At 51.2% G+C, this 17615-nt stretch overlaps 1 protein-coding gene across 1 annotated transcript in view; it reads right to left on the reverse strand.

Moving 5' to 3' along the window:
• ZFHX3 (zinc finger homeobox 3) overlaps positions 1-17615 on the reverse strand; it is a 133195-nt gene that overhangs the window by 18218 nt on the left and 97362 nt on the right. The window contains 1 exon segment of the mRNA XM_026684846.2: positions 13174-13405. Coding sequence (XP_026540631.2) covers positions 13174-13405 — 232 coding nt within the window.

Genomic DNA, 17615 nt, shown 5'->3' on the forward strand with positions numbered 1-17615 from the left:
TCTCTCTGGGATTCAGGCCTCATAGAGGCTGGCTTAACAAAACGACAGTCCTCACCCACACGGTCAGGCTGGCGTGGCTGGGGGAGGCGAGGGGGAGGGATAAGGCAGGAAGAGGAAAGTGGAGCGCTGCTGCGCTGACTGCCCCACCCCCCCCCCCCCCCCGCATCCCATTCCAGGAGATTCAGCAGCCGAGAAACATGAGCTGTCACAAACCACAATCAAATTGGGTCTGAAATATTTAGCAGTGGCTTGGAAAATGCAGTGGTGCAGCTCTGACAGGCGAGATGGGTACAGACACCATTTTCCATTATAATGGAAATATTCAGTCTGTTCTGAATATGTATAACCCAGAAAAATGTATTGATTTTTCTTTCAGCATTAAAAAAAAATTGAAATACCCCGCAGCTGTCAAAAGCCTTTTGTTAAAAGCTCATCTTCCTGGAATGAGGTTTACCAGAAACAAGTTTTAATTGTGCACAGGCTGCTTCTTTGAAACACAGAACCTTCTTCTCCCATTCCGTCTCACCAGAAACCATCCTCCCTCCCTGCCTGCCTGCCTCCCTGGGCCAGTGGAAGGGGCAGCTCCAGCGCAGGGTGGCTGGAAGCTGGCTGGCCGAGCTCAGGAGACCCAGATCCACCCCTTCCCCAATCCTCTGGGCCACCTGCCGTGTGCCAAGACAGGGTAACAATGCCACAGAAGGGCCGGGCAAGCACGAGGCCACCCTTTCCCATCAACCTGCAGGAGGCGCTAAGGACAAAAACCCAGGGAGCCTGAGCTTGCAGAGGAAAGGGAGCCGGGCCAGGAGGCTCTGCCCAGGGCCTTAGGAAGGCCTTCCATTGAGCAGAGGATTTCTGGGGTCCTGCAGCCAGCCCCCCCCACAACTCCCCAGGTGATATTTTGCCCTGGAGCCCCAGCCTCCCTCGGGGCCTAAAGCAAGGGATTGTTCTCCTCTCTCTCTCTCTCTCTCTCTCTCTCTCTTCTCTCTCTCTCTCTCTCTCTCTCTCTCTCTCTCTCTCTCGCCTTTCTCCACCTCCTCTCCAAACTGGCCAGACTCGCTCTGGTGTGTGGCATCTGCACCGACAGCAGCCCATTCCCTTGTTTTCTTCCATCCATCTTCCCCTGTCCCCCCCTCACTTCTTCCCTGGGTTTTTCAGGTCAGGCTCTAGTATCAGGGGAGGAAGAACAACACCCTCACCCACCACTCTGCCTCCACCTTCTGATACTCCACTCACAGAAATCTTTCCACCCGAAACAGGCATCCCCTAACAGAGGCCCCCAATGCTTTCCTGGAAGGCTCCCGAAATCCAACAGGGCTGGTACCAAAGACCAAGCTGCACCCCAAAAGGCCCCTAGAGGGGGCATTGGCTAAGCCCTTCTCCCAGCAGCCTGGAGCAAGCACTCTGAAAGGTCCCGGGGCCCTGGAGGTTGCAAAGGGGACAGTCGGCACCTTGATTTGCACCCAGTGCTGATCCTGTTATAAGAGTGAATCTAGGTTGGATCCAAACACCTAGGCTGACTCTTCTGGCACCAACTGAATATTCCAGACAACGCTTCAAAGCCAGTCCCACAAATATATCTCACAATGTCCAGCTACAACATGACCAGCGCATCAATAACAGCAAGCAGGATTTCACTTTCCCAGAAGACCACAACTGGCCTTGCCGTGGCCTCCACTTGCTGTGCAGGCAGGACTCATGAAACTGGGAAGATCCAAACTTCAAGCCAGCCATACCCACAGGAGCATGAAGACAGGCCATCTTTGGGCTCAGCTGGTTTCAAGTGCATTCACTATTTAGGCACTAGGACAGTGGTGGCTAACCTTTTGGGGCTCCAGTGCCGAAAATTGAGTGCATGAGGGCAATGTGCGCGGTCCCCATGACCCCTGCGCATGCATGTGTGACCCCCGCACCTCTGCACATACATGCACGTCTCCTGTGCCCCCTGCCCCCCCCCCCACGCATGCATACCAGATACCCGACCATCAGCTGGCGGGTTGACCTGCTCTTGGCAAGGGCTCATGTGCTGGCAGTAATGGCTCTGTGTGCCACTTCCAGCACTTGTGCCATCGGTTCACCATCACAGCACGAGGATATTAGCAGCCCTTCAACTTATCTCATTCTCCACCTGACGTTTCCCTTTTTCACACCAGCTGTTCTCTGAGTTGGCATAGAAACTCCATTGGGTGGAACCGAAAGGTTTATGAGATACCCAGAGAGACACTTATAGCCTCCATTCCTTCCATGGCAACCCATCCGGGGGAGCCAGAGCCAGGACACATTAGCAGCTCTTGGGCCAATGGCATACAATTGAGCCCAAACCTTGTGAGAGGGGTGGAGAAGGGACATTTGGGGAAGATTTCCTTCCACCCATCCATCTATCTAATCTATGGAATAGACAGAGGCTGGCCGGCTTTTTCTCTTGCTTTCCTGACATCCCACAAGCAGGATTTTCACTCTGATGGGCTGCAGCATTACTGGTCAATCAGGAAGCGAAACAGAAAGGGTGTCTGGACAGCTTCTGTGGCTTCCTTTCTTCAGCCACTTTCTCTACTGGCCAGTGGCTCTTAGGCTGCCCAAGAAACTCCAAGGGAAAGACAATCCTGCTCCTTCCAAGCCAGAAGGGATGTGCTCCCCATACTTCCGTTTGGAGATGGCTTCCTTCAACGCATTTCAAATGCAATGATTGTGGCGATTTTTTTTTTAAGAAAGAGAAATGTACTCACTTGTACCTAAAAGGAAGCCACACACCTATTTGTATTCTTCAGCTAAAACACAACAAAGTCCCCGGCTGACTTTGGTGAGGACCCCCAGCCTCTGCAGCTCAGCAGCCTGGTTTAGTCTTGCTCTAGCCCAGCTCTTCTAAAGCCTGCCAGGCTGTGGGGAGGCCACCAAGGCTTCTCTGCCGGGGACCCTTGTTCGACTCCTCTCCCTGGAATGCTGTGCATGCAATCAGGCTCCAGAAGAACCGGTGGTTCTCTTGCTGACCCATTCTAGCAGCCCCACTACTAAAAGGAAGCGATCGGACGCATAAAGGTGAGGCTGCAAATTGCAGGTGTTGAGAGAGAACCAAGTGGGATGCAATCGCCATTCCATCTTCTTTAAATGGACTCAAGGCAGACGGTGGCCAACTCACAGCCTTCCTCGTGCAGGGAGTGTCTTTGGAAGGCTGTTGGAACTTGAGTCACGCATTTTATTTTGTCCATCATCTCCGCTGTTCCTCACACCAAGATGGTTTTCTCTGCTCCTGCAATTGCACATTTTCCAGAGTGCAGACTGAGACGACGGAAGGCATTTCCATCACAGCCTGCATAGAGTCCTATTGATCTAGCACACACGGTGTCTTCAAAATTGTTTATAATCAATATGCAAATCACTCCCAGCATCGATCTAGTATTAATTTTCAATTAGGGAATCCACAAGGGGTCTCCCAAGGTCAATACCTAACAGTGAAAAGGAAGTGCCAGAGTGAAATATCGGAGTTGGTACTCAGAGAACCTTCGGCAGTTTCTTGCATGCTTTCTTCCACTTCCTCCTGGACGGATCCCTAGAAGCAGCCACTGAATGGCTTCCTCCTCTTTCATCTCAGCTGGATTGTTCTTCTGCAACTTCATTCTCAACCGGTGGTCTTTGGACTGCTGGGGGGCTGCGATGTTGTCCCAGGCGGTCTGCAAAGGCTTGAAGAAATGTTGTGCTTTAAATCTTGGGGGTCTGTGGCCACAAAAGGTATTGAAAAGGGGTGGAGGTGTCTATGGAGTGAAGAAAAGGTTGAGAACTCCTGGAAGAGGAGGCTCTACATCCCAAAGGAGGACACAGCCATAAGGCGGCTTTTCTCTTCCTTGCATGGACCCACTTAGATTCCTTGGTAGAATGACCAGTGCATGTCAGGGTCCTCAAGACAGGCCATTTGCCAAACGATATAAAGGAGGAATATTTTGCCTTTCAATACATCTGGTTAAAAGTGAACCTGAAAAACTTAGTCCAGAGTTGAACCCGGGAATCCTTGATGCTCTCTGAGCTGGGTTGTTTGCTTTCAGACATTTCATTACCCGACTAGGTAACAGCATCAGTGCAATGGCAATGTTACCCAGTCGGGCAATGTATCTTCTGCAAGAAAACAGCCGAGCTCAGAAAGCTTCAAGGACTCCACCGTTCTTTTTGATTTTAAGTGGCTGCCGAGAGCATGACAAAAGGTGGAGTGCAAATGGTCTTAAGTGCATTAGATATGTTAGCATAAAGTAGGAAATGAGTGGGATTTAAGGCAATGGCATATACCGAAGGCTGAGAGAGCTTGGGCCAGGCCTGTAACGGTCTCTGCTCCTTCTGGTGATGTGTTTGGCCAACCTGATCCTGATAAAGATTCTATTAATACGGAAGAGGCCGGAGGGGTGACCTTGGGGCAATTCAAATGAATTTTTGCACAGTCTGGTTGGGTCTTTTGCTGTAGTGGCCCCTTTCCCTGGGTAGGCAGAGGGGCCGTCCCTTCCCAGCGGGCCTTCCACCCCATCTTCTGAAACGTGTCAGTCCGCGTTCATATGACATGGGTGTATCGCAAGAGCCCTGAGCGGCTGACACGAACCTTTGCCATGGACCACTGCCTAATTGGTTCAGCTAATTAGTCTACGGATAATGTTAATTACCATGTTTCTCATTAATGGACAAAATCTTTATTGGTTTCATTGATTAGCCGGACTTGTTAGCTAGCTTAACCAAAGGCAGATGTAACAAGTTCTCTTATTGGCATATCAATTAGCATAATCAATTCCTGGCCAGCGGCTGCCATTCGCGCTCCTGCTTGTTAGGAGACGAAGCCAGAGCCAAGCCACGTGTTTCCAAAGGAGCCTCATTCCGATATGCCTAGGCTAAGGGGTCTCTTTGCACGGAAGGCTGAGAGGCAGCGACCCACCACGTCCTGCCTGGCTAAGGGACCGGATTTCCTTCCTGCTGCTCAGGATGCCCTGAAATGCCCCCCTTGCCGGTACCTGGTCTCGTCTGTGCACTGGGTGCCTCCCCGCAAAGCCTCAGATGGGCTGGAAGTCAGATGGGCCAAGAGGAGAGGACCAGCAGCTTAGCAAGCCAAGGGAGTCGGGGGAGGCCGGTAGGCATCCTGCTCTAAGCTGCCCCCAGGTCTCCAGCAGGACCGGAATCCTCCAACCCCTGGCCGGGCAGCAATGTCTGACTGAAGACAATTCATCAAAGAGGGGAGACTCTAGTCCTCGTAACACCCCCCCAAAAGCAGTTTCCAAGTTCATTATCCCGACCGCATCATCGTGCCACTTCTTCTCTCTGCCCAGAGTGTACGACTGAAGAAGCCACCTTTGGAGCACAGTAATTACCGCTTTTCCTTTCAAACTTCTAACTGGAGATCAATGCTGCATTTTAAGACTCATTGATTTACAATTAGCCTAGCTTTCCTACTAAAGTGTTTTCAAGCAGAGTTTACTTTTATTTTATTCTGAAATCTCTGAGATCTGGTTCTTGGATTTCACATTCTCTTGAGACGCCTGCTGGAGAGTCAAGACGGAAGAAACGTATCCAAGTTAGGGAAGGGAGACAGGGCACATGGGCCACCCTAAGGGCTAGCAGAGAAAAGGAGACCCAGCAGAGGAGAAAGGAGCAGCAGCAGAGCAGCTGGGCATCCCCAGCCAAACCAAGAGAAACTCCCAGCTCTTCCCTCCTCCGCCTCGCTAGCTGCATCCAGGGAGGGGGGGAGGCTGCCTGCCTTTTGCCAAGCGCAGCAGCAGCAGCAGCTAAAAATAGTAGAGGAGGTTCGGTTGTGAGCAGCCAGAAGCCCCTGCATGTGTAGAAGAGCAATTAAGCATTTGATGCCAATGGCTTCCAGCATTTTCTTCTCTGGCACAAAGGCAGCAGCAGAGTCTCTTTTCTTCTCCACAGCTGCCCAGGTGGGCTAAGGGCGAGGGGCTGAGACCCAAATCCTTGGCTGCAGAGATTGCCAACCGGGAGGGCAATTCGCTACAAAAAGACCAACCAAATCTCCTGCATTTCGGCACTCCTGAAGTTTGACCTCATTACCTTCAAGGCCATTTCCCTATCAGAGGCACCCAAAAGGTTCCCAAGTTCAAAAAAGAAGCTTTGTTTGCATCTCCTGATAACCCTGCCAGACACTTCATACCCACTTCCTTTTCTCATCCCTTGGCTCAGCGTTCTTCCCCTTCTGCCCCTTTCATTAGAAAACAAACCAACCTCACTTTAAATTAAGGCCCAGCATCCCAGGTATGTCGACAGCACTGATCTGAACAAGGTATCTGGACATAGAATCTGAGTGTTTCTTGACATTCTGAGTTGGTTCCAGTGCAAACCATTAAAGGGCACCTACGCAATGCATTCCTTTGCATTCCTTTCACACATTCTCTCTCTCTCTCTCTCTCTCTCTCTCTCTCTCTCTCTCTCTTTAATGGACTCTTTTCGTAGTGCAATGTTTTCTCTTACTAACAGGAACCCATGAATTATATATTCTCAAAATACACACTATCTGAAATATTGCACAAAATTGCATAATTTAGTATTAATTGGATTAATGCAACCACTTAGCATACTTTGGCAGGAGCGTGTCTCTGATATGGTGGTGGGGAGTTTGCCCCCCCCAGTTACATCTGGAGTACTGGGGTAGCAGGAATACTCAGCAAGCCCAGGAGTCAAGAAACGGCTTCATTGACAACTGAATTACAAATCTCAAAACAAGAGAAGAAAGTCAACAGAAAAGAAGCAAGGAAGAGTTTGCTGGGGCTTTGCCGTGGCAGAGTTCTGTTTGCTTTTGAAACTTGAACCCTGGCAAGAATAAACAGCCCCGGCTTGCCCAGTGCAGTGCAGGGGAAGCAAGCTTTGCGCAGACAACATCCAAACATACCCCCACCCCCACCGGCTCTCACTGTAGCTCTGTAGAGCAGCAGTCCCCAACCCTTATGGCTTTGGGGACCAGCGGGGGGCGGGAGGGTTCAGCACAAGAAGCAGCCCAGAGGCTCGGTACTGCCCCCCCCACCCCCCCCACCCCCGGCTGTAGAGCATATGAGAAAAGGACAGTCTTGGGCCCTTGTCAATCCTTGGACAGAGTCATTTCTGCCAGCTATGGAGAAGCTGAGTTTCTCTTGGTAGCAGTGAACTTCTACCTTGAAGACCATGGAAGGGGTGGTTGGCCACATCAGCGACTGACCTTGCAAGGCCATCTGCCGGCACCTCAAGCCCCTTCTGGAAGGAGAAGCCCATCGCCCCTCAGGTGCTCTGCCTGACAGTTTTCAGAAGAAAAAGAACCCTCTGCTCTGCCCTGCACATTAGAAAGGGCCACAGCATCCTCGAGCCAAGCTGGACAGCCACAAGCAACATCCTCGGGCCACACAGGGAATATTCTCCACCCCTCCACAAGGGTCCCCTCTCGCCTGGCCTTTTGGAAATGTGTAACCCTAACCCATCTTTCTTGTCTTCTAATATTTATATATAGTTTTTTATATTTTACTTGTACACTGTCCAAGGTCATTTGGTGAGGGAGTGGGGCTGTTTTCTAAATTGGAGTTATAAACAAATATTATACAACATGATTCCGATGCCCCCAAATGAGCTTGTAGGAGCAGACATGCCCAACCCGCAACCCACAGGCTGCATGTGGCCCTGGACAGCTTGCCATGGGGCTCTACAAAATCACAAAGAATATTAAAAAAGGAAGGAAGCAACATTGTTTATACATATTAACTGTATTATATATTCGACAGAAGCCCGAGACAATTCCTCGTCGCTCAGTATGGCCAGTGCAGGCCGAAAGGATGGGCCGCCATGCCCCAGGGCCTCAACGCTCAGTTAGGCCGAGCTGGCAGAGAGGCTCCCACCCCACCCAGGGCCTCCCTGTCTCTGCTGGGAAACCCAGCCGGCTCTCTCCTCGGGGACTCCCCTTCTGCAGCCATTTCTGAGCTAAGTGCGTGGGGGCAGTTTGCCTGTGGGGACCCGAAGGGTTAACGCGAGAGGCACTTCATCGCAAGGGTAACTCAAGCGACACTGATGTGAATCAATGTTCCTTTTGTGAATGCATTACTTGGCAGAAACTGGCTTTTTGTATCCCCCTTAAACGAAGCCGGCAACACACACAAAAAGAGTGGGGGGTGGATGTCCTTCAAACAAAAGGATGAGGTGAAAATAAAGAGAGACTCGCCTGCACTTTATTCTCTTCCATAGAAGCAAATGCATTTGGTGCTTTTTATACATTAATCAATCAATATCACTGACTGTACATCAGCAGCGCAGCCAAGTTATGAATGACCTTTCTGGCAAAGAGGACATTTTTAATGCTCACAAAATTGCTCAGAGATTTGCAACTTTCTGAAGTTAGGCCTGCATGGCTGCACCTTAAAAGCGAGGCTCTTAGCAGAACCTGCTGGTTTGCGTAAGCTCAGAAAGGGGGTCACCCCACCCGCTCCTGGGGGTACAACCCTGTGCTATCCCAACCCCCAAGCCAGTTCTGGCTCAGCAAGGGGATTCCCGCCTCAAGGGAGGCCTGGCCTTCTGGCAGCAGTCTGCCCCCCCCTCCGCCCCATAGGAGACCCACAGAGGGCTGCTCCTCCAAGGTAACTGGCCGGCTTTCTTCAAGCCGCCTGGAATTGGCTGCGCTGCAGCCGGAACAAACTCCAAGAGGGCCGCCTTCCCCATCCTTAGGTTTACGTTTCCTTGAACCATCCACAGCGATTCCACTTTCCCTTCCTGAGGAATGAGCCTCCTCGGGATCTCTACTTTTATGTAAGATAAAAGCAATACGGCTAGATTTATAAAGGGGGCCATAGAGATCTCTCAAATTTGAAAGAAGTGATTCCTAAAACACACTATTGACATTTTAAAGATAAAATGTTCAAAAATTTTAGATTTTTTTTTCTTTTAAAGATAAAAAGTTATACATAATTTTTCAGAAAAAAAATTACCAGAAGTTTTCCCTGAAAATATTTCAATATTCCAAACTGACTTGGCTTCCTTCATAGCCGGAGCAGCCAAATTTATCCAAACTCTGCAAGCCGCCCAGCTATCCCAACTGGGCCTCTCTAGAGGGTCTCTCCTGGTTCCGGCTGATGGGCACGGCTGCCCTTCCCCGCCTCCTGTGGTCCTCATGCCCGCTTGAGAAAAGGCAGGCCAAACGCTCCAAGGAGCCTCAGCTGGGGCTCATCCCATTGCCGCCACCCCAGGGGCCAAGCCTCCATCCCCTCCTCGCTTCATGGCCAGGCGTGTCCAAAGAGGGTAGCCCTCTCACCCAAACAGGGTCTGCCCAGCTGCGTCCCTGGACCCAAACAGGCTCACGGCCTCCTGCGAAAGCAAGCTGGGACTGTTGCCTGACCACAAAGGCTACAGGCCAGCCAGCGGCTGAGAGCAGAGGGACCAGGTGCCCGGGCAAGGCGGAAGGGCCAAGAAGCCCTAGCCAACCGCTTCTTTCCAAGCAGAAGGATCTACGTTGTCCAACCTGGCCGTATCATCGTCATGGTGATACAAATGGCAAAGAGGAGGAGGAGGGGTTAGGTCTGACCTACAGGGCAGGTAGACAGAGATGGCCCCATAAGACCTTCCTCCCCAATTAGCGTGGGAGGAAACCTTCTTTCTGTGCAGCACACACAGGCCCAGATCTCCCGGGAGGTAGAAGGGAAGGAGGCTCACAGGCGAGCCAGCAGCAACTTACATCACCCCAGAGGCCTCGTTCGTTCAATTCATTTATTTGTTATATTTATGAAGCCCATTTCATGATTGGAGGCAACATTTTGGGTTTGGGGTTTTTCTGCCCATTTTTGACTTCAAGCAGCCCGCTGCGAGCCGTTAATAATCCCTGCATCCTGGGAGCCCCACCGGCCTTCTTTCTCTCTCTCTGCTTCACAAACTCTGAGAGTCTGCAGTCCAGCTGCCAGCTGCTCTACCCAGAAAGTGCTGGCAGTGTGGCCATTTTGAGAAGAGCGGGCAATATTTACCGAGCCACACACTGTAATTATACATACCTGAACAGGTAAGATACCTGCTTCATTCTTATCTTGTGGCAAAGAAGAGGAGCTCAATTCACTGTTATTCTCCCTCCCCCCCCCAAAAAAAAGCTACCATGTCTGTTCTTTCCCAGGCATAGATTGGCAGAAAGGAGGGCTGAGCGCTGAATGGGTCCCCTCCCCCCACTCCTCTGTCGCTTCCAGCCCAAGCCCAATGGGGAGAGCAACCCATGAACTGCGTGGCTGTGGCCAGCAGAGGGACCCCACCCCCACCCCTCAGGGCAAGTTTCCAGCCCGCAAATTGGGCAGCCAGCTTTCCATCTGGGTGGCAGATACAGCTCTGGGGCGAGTCAACAGCTCCAGCTTCCTCTCTTGCTGCGGAGAACCAGCCTGGGGAGGAGCAAGCTAGGGCCACCGCCTCCCTGTCCCGCTAAGCCCCTTCTTCGGGGCTGGGACCCCCTGGCTGCCCCGTGGCAGTCCCTCCTTGCTCCTTCTGCTCAGCCTGTGCCTCCTTCGCTGGATGGGGTGGCCTGGCCGCTAAGGGGGACCAGCAACACTCTTGCCCAGCCAAGCGCCAGGGCCAACTCCCCATCAACTTCCCAGGGGCTGGACCTGGGTCTCTCAGGCCAGCCTTTTAAGGGAAGTGGGGAAAGGAAGTGCCAGGGCAGCACCTGGAATCCTGCTTCCCCTCCCGTCTCTTTTTTCCCCTCCCTCTGCCCAACTCTGTACCCAGCAGAAAGTAGGCAAGGAGCCCTGGGGCATTTCCTCCTGGCTCTGCTGGGAATTTGACACAGGGGTGTGTGTGTGGTGGGTGGGTGGGTGTGTGCGTGGGTGCATGGGTATCCAACCAACCAGCTCCCCCAAAAGAGGGAGCTCACCCAGGGACGTTCTCTTCCCCAGCCTGCAGTTTGAGCCCCTCCTGCCTTTCCTGCCTTCCCTGGGGAACATATCTGTGGACACCCGGGGTCAGGCCAAGGCCAGAAGGAAGACCAGCCCTCCTGCTCCTGGCAGGCAAGGCCAGAGCTGGGCTCAGGGGAACCTGGGTTGCTGGCCCCTGGAGTTGAGTCCCAACAGGACTTGAAGGGACTGCTCAGTTTCCCCATGTCTCAGGGGCTGCCCCAAAGAAGAGCGGGGTCGGCCCACCCTCCAAAGCCCCTGAGAGCAGGAGAAGAAGCAACGGATGGAAACTAATCAAGGAGAGAAGCAAACCAGAACTGCAGAGGAATTTCCTGACCGTGAGAACAATTCACCAGTGGAGCAGCTTCCCTCCAGAAGCGGTGGGTGCTCCAACACTGGAGGTCTTTAAGAAGAGACTGGACAACCATTTGTCTGGAGGGGCATAGGGTCTCCTGCTTGAGCAGGGGGCTGGACTAGAAGACCTCCAAGGACCCTTCCAACTCTGTTATTTTGTTATTCTGGAAACGCTGCTTAGCAAGTTCAGAATGGAAAGAAAATACCTCAAAATATGGAACAGTGTCAAATAATGATATACATACTTACCACCATCTTTTTGGAAAAGCCATGTTTATATGAACACAGAAAATAAATAGAAAATATCAGGCTTTCTAACATATGCTGCAAAATGTTTGGCTTTTCAACTACTAGCATGACATTATCTACATTCAAAAGTAACATCTCCAAAAATATTATTTCCACATATCCGTTAATTTATGAAACAAGGAAGGGGGGATTATCACCATGGCTTGGCCCATTTGCTAAGCATTCCATTTCTTCTCATGCATATTTTACTTCCATCATATACCATTCTTGCCACATTCAGATCCATAATTCAAGCCTATTTATTGGTCAAATGTTTTCTCTGCACCAAGCTACTTCAAGGCTAAAACACAGAATTATGGAGGGAGAGAATCCCAAAGGAGGGGGAAAGGGCAACAGACGAAGTAGGTCCTCTCAGCCCCAGGGGGAGGCCGGAGGAGCCGCTCAGCTCTCCTCCATTCTCCCTCCTCCGCCTGGGCTGAACAGGAGCAGCTCCCAGGAACAGCCAGGGGGTGGGGGGTGGGGGCGAAGAGGTCCGGTGAGGCTGAAAGGATCAGCAGTTCTTGGCAACCAAGCATCCCTTCCTCTTGGAGGCAGAAAAGCCCAGAGGGATACATCACCCCCCCCCACACACACACACATACACCCTTGTAAGAAGAGCACCTACTTGGGGGGAGGGGTCTTATGCAAAAAGGAAGCCGGGCGTGGCAAGCAAGGACAGGGAAGAACCGGACTGGAATGAGAAACAGAAAAGGGAGCTAGCAAGCATCTCTTGGGCAAACTAACCATGTGCTTGGAATCGGGTCGACTGAGTAAACCATAAGTAAACCAGACATGATTATGTTGACTGCAGAGGACTGGATCCTTTGCAGCAAGAGAGAGATCTGAGAAAGAAAGCAGTCTAGCCCAAATATTCAAAGTAGTGCAAAAAGACTATTTAAAGGATTAGTCGGAGGGGGGCTGGGGGGGGGGAGAGAGGAAGCTCCCATTTAGACAGCAAGCCAACCAAGATGGCCTCATACTATTCTGGATCAAACGCTGTCCAACCTTTCCTTGAAGTCCTCCCTCCATGGATGGAGGCAGCCTGTCCTACTCAGATAGGGAGGCATAGGAGAGGCCAGGTGAGGGCAGGAAGCACTCCACCAAGATGCCTTCCTTTCTCCTTGATTTTATGGCAAGACAGTAAATATTTCCCAAATTCCCATTCACTATTTCTTTTTGTCTCCATGCTGACCCAACGCCTTGATGCGTCTCATTTGAAAATCTGATTTCGCTCGGGAAAGGCTCAGAAGCCTCTGGGCTGCATGCAGCTTTCCCAGAAGCTGCTGGGGAGGCCAAGAGGCCAGGGTCCCCCTCTCATGCCTTCTGCAGAAGGGCCTTACCGTCATTGCCAAAGATGCCTGCAAAAGGCATATTGGCACAAACCAAGCTGGACCCCTGGCCAAGCGACTGTATTTAGCACTTCGACCCGACTGCAGCGGAGGGCTTTGGAAACCACTGGCTGCTGGAGTCCGGCTCCCTGCCCCAGACTAGCTCAGGCCCCAGAGGCAGTGGAATCATCCCATTGCCCTGGACAAGTCAGAAATCTTAAGCAATATCATCCACACGCAATGCTAAAGGGAGATACGTCAGCTCCTCGCCTAGGAGAAACGTGCACGCCCCTGGAATCGTACCACATACGCGATGGGAGCAGGACTACAACCTGCTGGTCAAGAAGGCCACTCACCAGGGTCAGTAGTTCGGCAGTGCTGGATGGTGAAGATTTGGCCCAGGTTGTCCTCTTCCTCAGGAAGGCTCTTCTGCAAGCGCTTCAACTTGAGCAAACTTTCACTTCGCTGGTGCTTCATGGAACGTACGTGCTGAATAAGATTGAGCTTGGCCTTGGTGGAGTAGTTGCAAAGGACACAGTGGTAAAAACAGCCTTCCCCCTCCAGTCCGCTCTCGTGGTTCTGAAGGTGCTGCAGAGAGAAGCACAGAAAAAATCCATGGAATCTGGATCTGAATTTCAGGCAGGGTCAAAGCCCCAGGGCCCCTTCCCCCCTCCTGGCACTGCAAGGGTATCTCGGGAAGATCTTGGGAGCATCTTGGAGAAGCAAGGTGTAAAGCTTCTGCTTTTGAGAGCTATTTGCTTCCAGACTCATCCTGAAGTCACACCCATGCTCACATTTACCTAGGCATATGAATTGCTGGAGGCTGCTGTCTAAGAAGGCTGCTCCCGTATTGAGAAAAAGGAGTCATTCATCTAATAAAGCAACCAGTTCCTTGGGAAGAACCTGGTTGGTTTCCAGTCCACCCACTTTGAAAGCAGCCCTTTCGTCTCTGGATCAGATGCTTGAGACACAAGAGCAAGGGAAGGAAACAGGGCAGTGATGGAGGAGGAGAAAGCCCTGCTTCCCTGCTGCCCCGCTTTTGGCACAGCACCCGGCCTCCAATGGCCCAAAGTGAGGCTCCTCAGACGCTCTGCAGGGGAGCCGCTTGGTACTGCCAGGCCAGGCACCTTGGCCCATCCTCCAGCCAGCCGCTGGCCTCCCTCTCCATCATCTACTGAAGCAAGCTGGACGAGAGGCTGGCTGGTCGTCACTGAATATTAGTTTTGGGTGATGTACGTAGGCTACCTTTCGGGGAAATGAGCTACATAACCATTCTCCATAGAAGGCGGCATCCCTGCTCTCTGGGACTGAACTCTCTGTGTGTCTGAAAACCCTTAAAATGGCTTTATTGTTCCAACCCGCCCCCCCCCCACCCCGCAAAGGATCTATTTTGCCTGCTGCAGGTCATGAGGAAACTCCATGCAAACTCTGAGAGGACGGGCTGGTCACCACTCTCTTCAGTCTGGAGGGCCGTATCGCTTCCACCTGAGAAGCTTCTGGTCAGAGGTTCCTAAGGGTGCCCGGAGGGGGGTGGGCTTGGTTCACACACGTGTAAAAGCTGGATCCCTTCACTTTTTGCCCTGGATCAGATAGATCGAAGTCCCATCTGATCTGAATGACGTTTCTGCAAGCCCCCTCCTTGGAGAGAGGCTGTGGCCCAGGGCAGGGCAACCTCTGCACAGCACCGGAACCAGCCAAGCACACAGCCCTGGGTCAGGAAGGGCAAAGGCGGACACTCTGCCCTGGGGCAGAGGAATGGCCAGCGGTTATCAAGAGGTTGCCTGCGTCCTGCCCAGAAGAAGGGTCAGGTGGCTGTCTTTGGCCCATCCTCCCAGGGCCTCGTGCCAGTGTAGGCGGCCCAGGAGAGGGCAGAGAAAGGGAGGGCTGGGCTAATGGCAGCCCCTGCCACCTCGACTCTCAAACAAGCAGCCCCTTAGAAGGAGAGCCGGAGGACAGAAGCCAGGTAGGCAGGGTGACGGTTTTATTGGTTTCACAGAAGTTAGATTTCTTCTGCACCCAACCAAGCAAGGCAGAGGAGCCCCTCCTCCCCTGCTCTCAGGTGGGACAGGAGGGTGGCAGCATGCCAAGGTAGTCACAGGCGAGCCCCTCCCCCCAAATAACAGGCCCCTCCCAGTTCAGTGGCGGCCACTCCCCACTCCCCCCCCCTTTGCTCCAGGTCTTGTAGTCATCGGAGCCCGATTCAAATCCCTCTCCCATTCCTCACTGATAACTGGCTGGTGGGATTTTGCTCCGCCTTCCAAGCCTCATTAAAAGCCTACATTGCTCAGCCTCGAGATGGAAAGCTCAGCATAGATTTTACTGAATGTTAAATCAAGCAGCAAGCACAGCCAGCAAACTCTGTGGCACTTTAACTTTAAATAATGCAATAATTATTGAATTTCCTTTTTATAACTGAAGTGCTGGAATGTAAACAATGGGGCTGTAATTGCAGGAAGGGGGGATCAATAGAGGCAATCGTTTTCAGCCATGTTAATTGTAAATACAATTGCTCCAAGATGTCAGCCTTGTTCCTCTCGCTCCAGAATCACCCTAACGGATGACAGAGTCCAACTTTCCCATTATAGCTGTTCGTTCCTTTAAGAGGTTCTCAATCAGGTCTGATCAATCTGTCAAGATAATGCATGGAGTAAGTAAGACTCTTCCAAACACAAATGCCCAATCAATAGCCCCAACCAGCTTAATGAGGAGGGGCTACAGCCCCCAGGGAGGCAAGAGCCAGCTTCAGCCGGCCAGCTAAGCAGATCGACCCTTAACGAGGCTGCCCTGCAGGCCAATGCCGAGGGCGGTCAAGACCCTCTTCCAGGGACAGGCTGGAGGGCCCTGGGCAAGGCTCTGCGTTGGCCATTCCAGGGGACAGGAGACCCGGCAGCTGTGACATCGGCTCTCTTCTCCTGGCCTCCTCAGCTCCTGAATTTGGCCCTGTGACTGCAGCCCCTAAAATGCAACCCGAAACATCTGCCTCAGGATTCTTCCTTGATTGGTTTAGGACACCATAACACCTCAGCATTCAACAGGGTGGCTTGCCAGATGTAGCCCATCCTTGCTCAGCTTCAAACAATGGTGATTACCCCACGGCATCATTTTCATTTATTTAATGTATATCCCACCTTTATTATTTTTATAAATAACTCAAGGTGGCAAACAAGAACAAGCCAGTGAAGTGAGTTGGGCTGAGAAAGAGGGGTTGGCCCAAAGTCACCCAGCCGGCTTTCATGGCTAAGGCTTTCATTTCAATACTTAGCAATTCACATCTGCTTCCTTTGTACATTTCTCTCTCTCTCCCTCCCTCCCTCCCTCCCCCCTCTCACACAGTGTCCTACTAGAACCTAGCAGAATTTCTCTCTTAGATACACACATCATGAGTGGCTCAAGCTTGTTCCAACTTAGGGAAGTTTTGAGCACATGTCAAGGAGCTCCTTGAGGTTCAAGTACCTCTCATCAAACAAGCCATGAAAACTAAGCCTCTTGCTCAGGGCCCCAATAAAGCAAGGCCACGGGGGCCCAGGTTGTTGATTCCTGCAACTTCTGTAGGCATCGCAAGACCCACAAGCAGGTCAACATGAAGAAAGATACTCATCCCACAGGAAACAAGAGCTACCGTCTCCTTGGGTTCCAGGACTTCAGCCTGAGAAAGTCCCCACCCGTAGGTAAAAGGAGAAGCCGCTCAGGAAGAGATGGACAGCTGTGGAGACCTTGGTTATTTGCTTCCAGGCATTTCACTACCCAACTAGATAACATCAGCAGTATGAATGAATGTGGAGTTTGGTCCCTATTTATATACAGTAGCTTGCCCTGCCATTCAAAAGGGACAATTAAAAAAAAGAAGGAAACAAACAGACCAGGACATGTCCTTCCCAGCAGCCAATGTCCAGATAAATGGGGACGAACATCAGATAAACAATCACACAGAAAACAATTCCCTAATCAAGAAGAAAACCGTGTCTTCACCAAAACTGGAATAGCAAGCTACTGTATGTAAACATACAGTACCTCACATTCACTCACACTGATGTTGTTACCTAGTTGGGTGGTAAAATGTCTGCAAGCAAACAATCAGGTGCAGAGAACACCACGGATTCTACAGCTGAACCATAGGTTACTTATATTCTTTTCTTTCAGAGATAGACAACTCTCCATCAAGGGGACTTATCTCGATATAGCAATTATTTTATCAGAGTTACCAGCTGTCGTGTGCAGCTTAATTCTTTGCCTGAAATAAGAATTATCAATTACAATTACAAGCAATTACACAAACAATCCTGCCTTAAATTCCTACAGCAACAGCCTCTGGCAGGATTCAAGAGATCTGTAATCAAACAGCCTTGAGAATATTTGGTGAATAAAATAAAGGATAGTTGCACCTCAAGCATATGATATTTAAAAACACCCATTTGGCTGAATATCAATGAGAATTAGCTGACCCGAAACGAATAAGATTCCCACGGTGCCTATTCTTTTTCTTATTAGCTCTCAGAAGACCTAGCACCCAGCATCTCTGAGGAAAAGGCTGTCAGAACCTAAACGCTTGGAGAAGAGACTCTACTGAAATATGTAGACCAAAAATTCAACTCCCGGCAGGTCCTATAGCCCTCTGGCCCTTTCCTCAGCCCCCATTGTTCTAAGCAGGAGGAGCTTTCTCTGCCTTGAAATGACTTCAAATGTCAGCAGCCGCGATGTGAACCCCTGTATCGATGCACTGACCAGGTCCTTGGCTAGCAAAATCCTTGGTGCCTCCAGGATCAAGGAAAGATGCGTCGCCATATCAACTATTGGAGAA

Source organism: Notechis scutatus, chromosome 9 (assembly GCF_049901735.1).
Source record: "Notechis scutatus isolate UNSWTSFEM ecotype Mainland chromosome 9, rNotScu1.2, whole genome shotgun sequence".
Lineage (NCBI taxonomy): Eukaryota > Metazoa > Chordata > Lepidosauria > Squamata > Elapidae > Notechis > Notechis scutatus.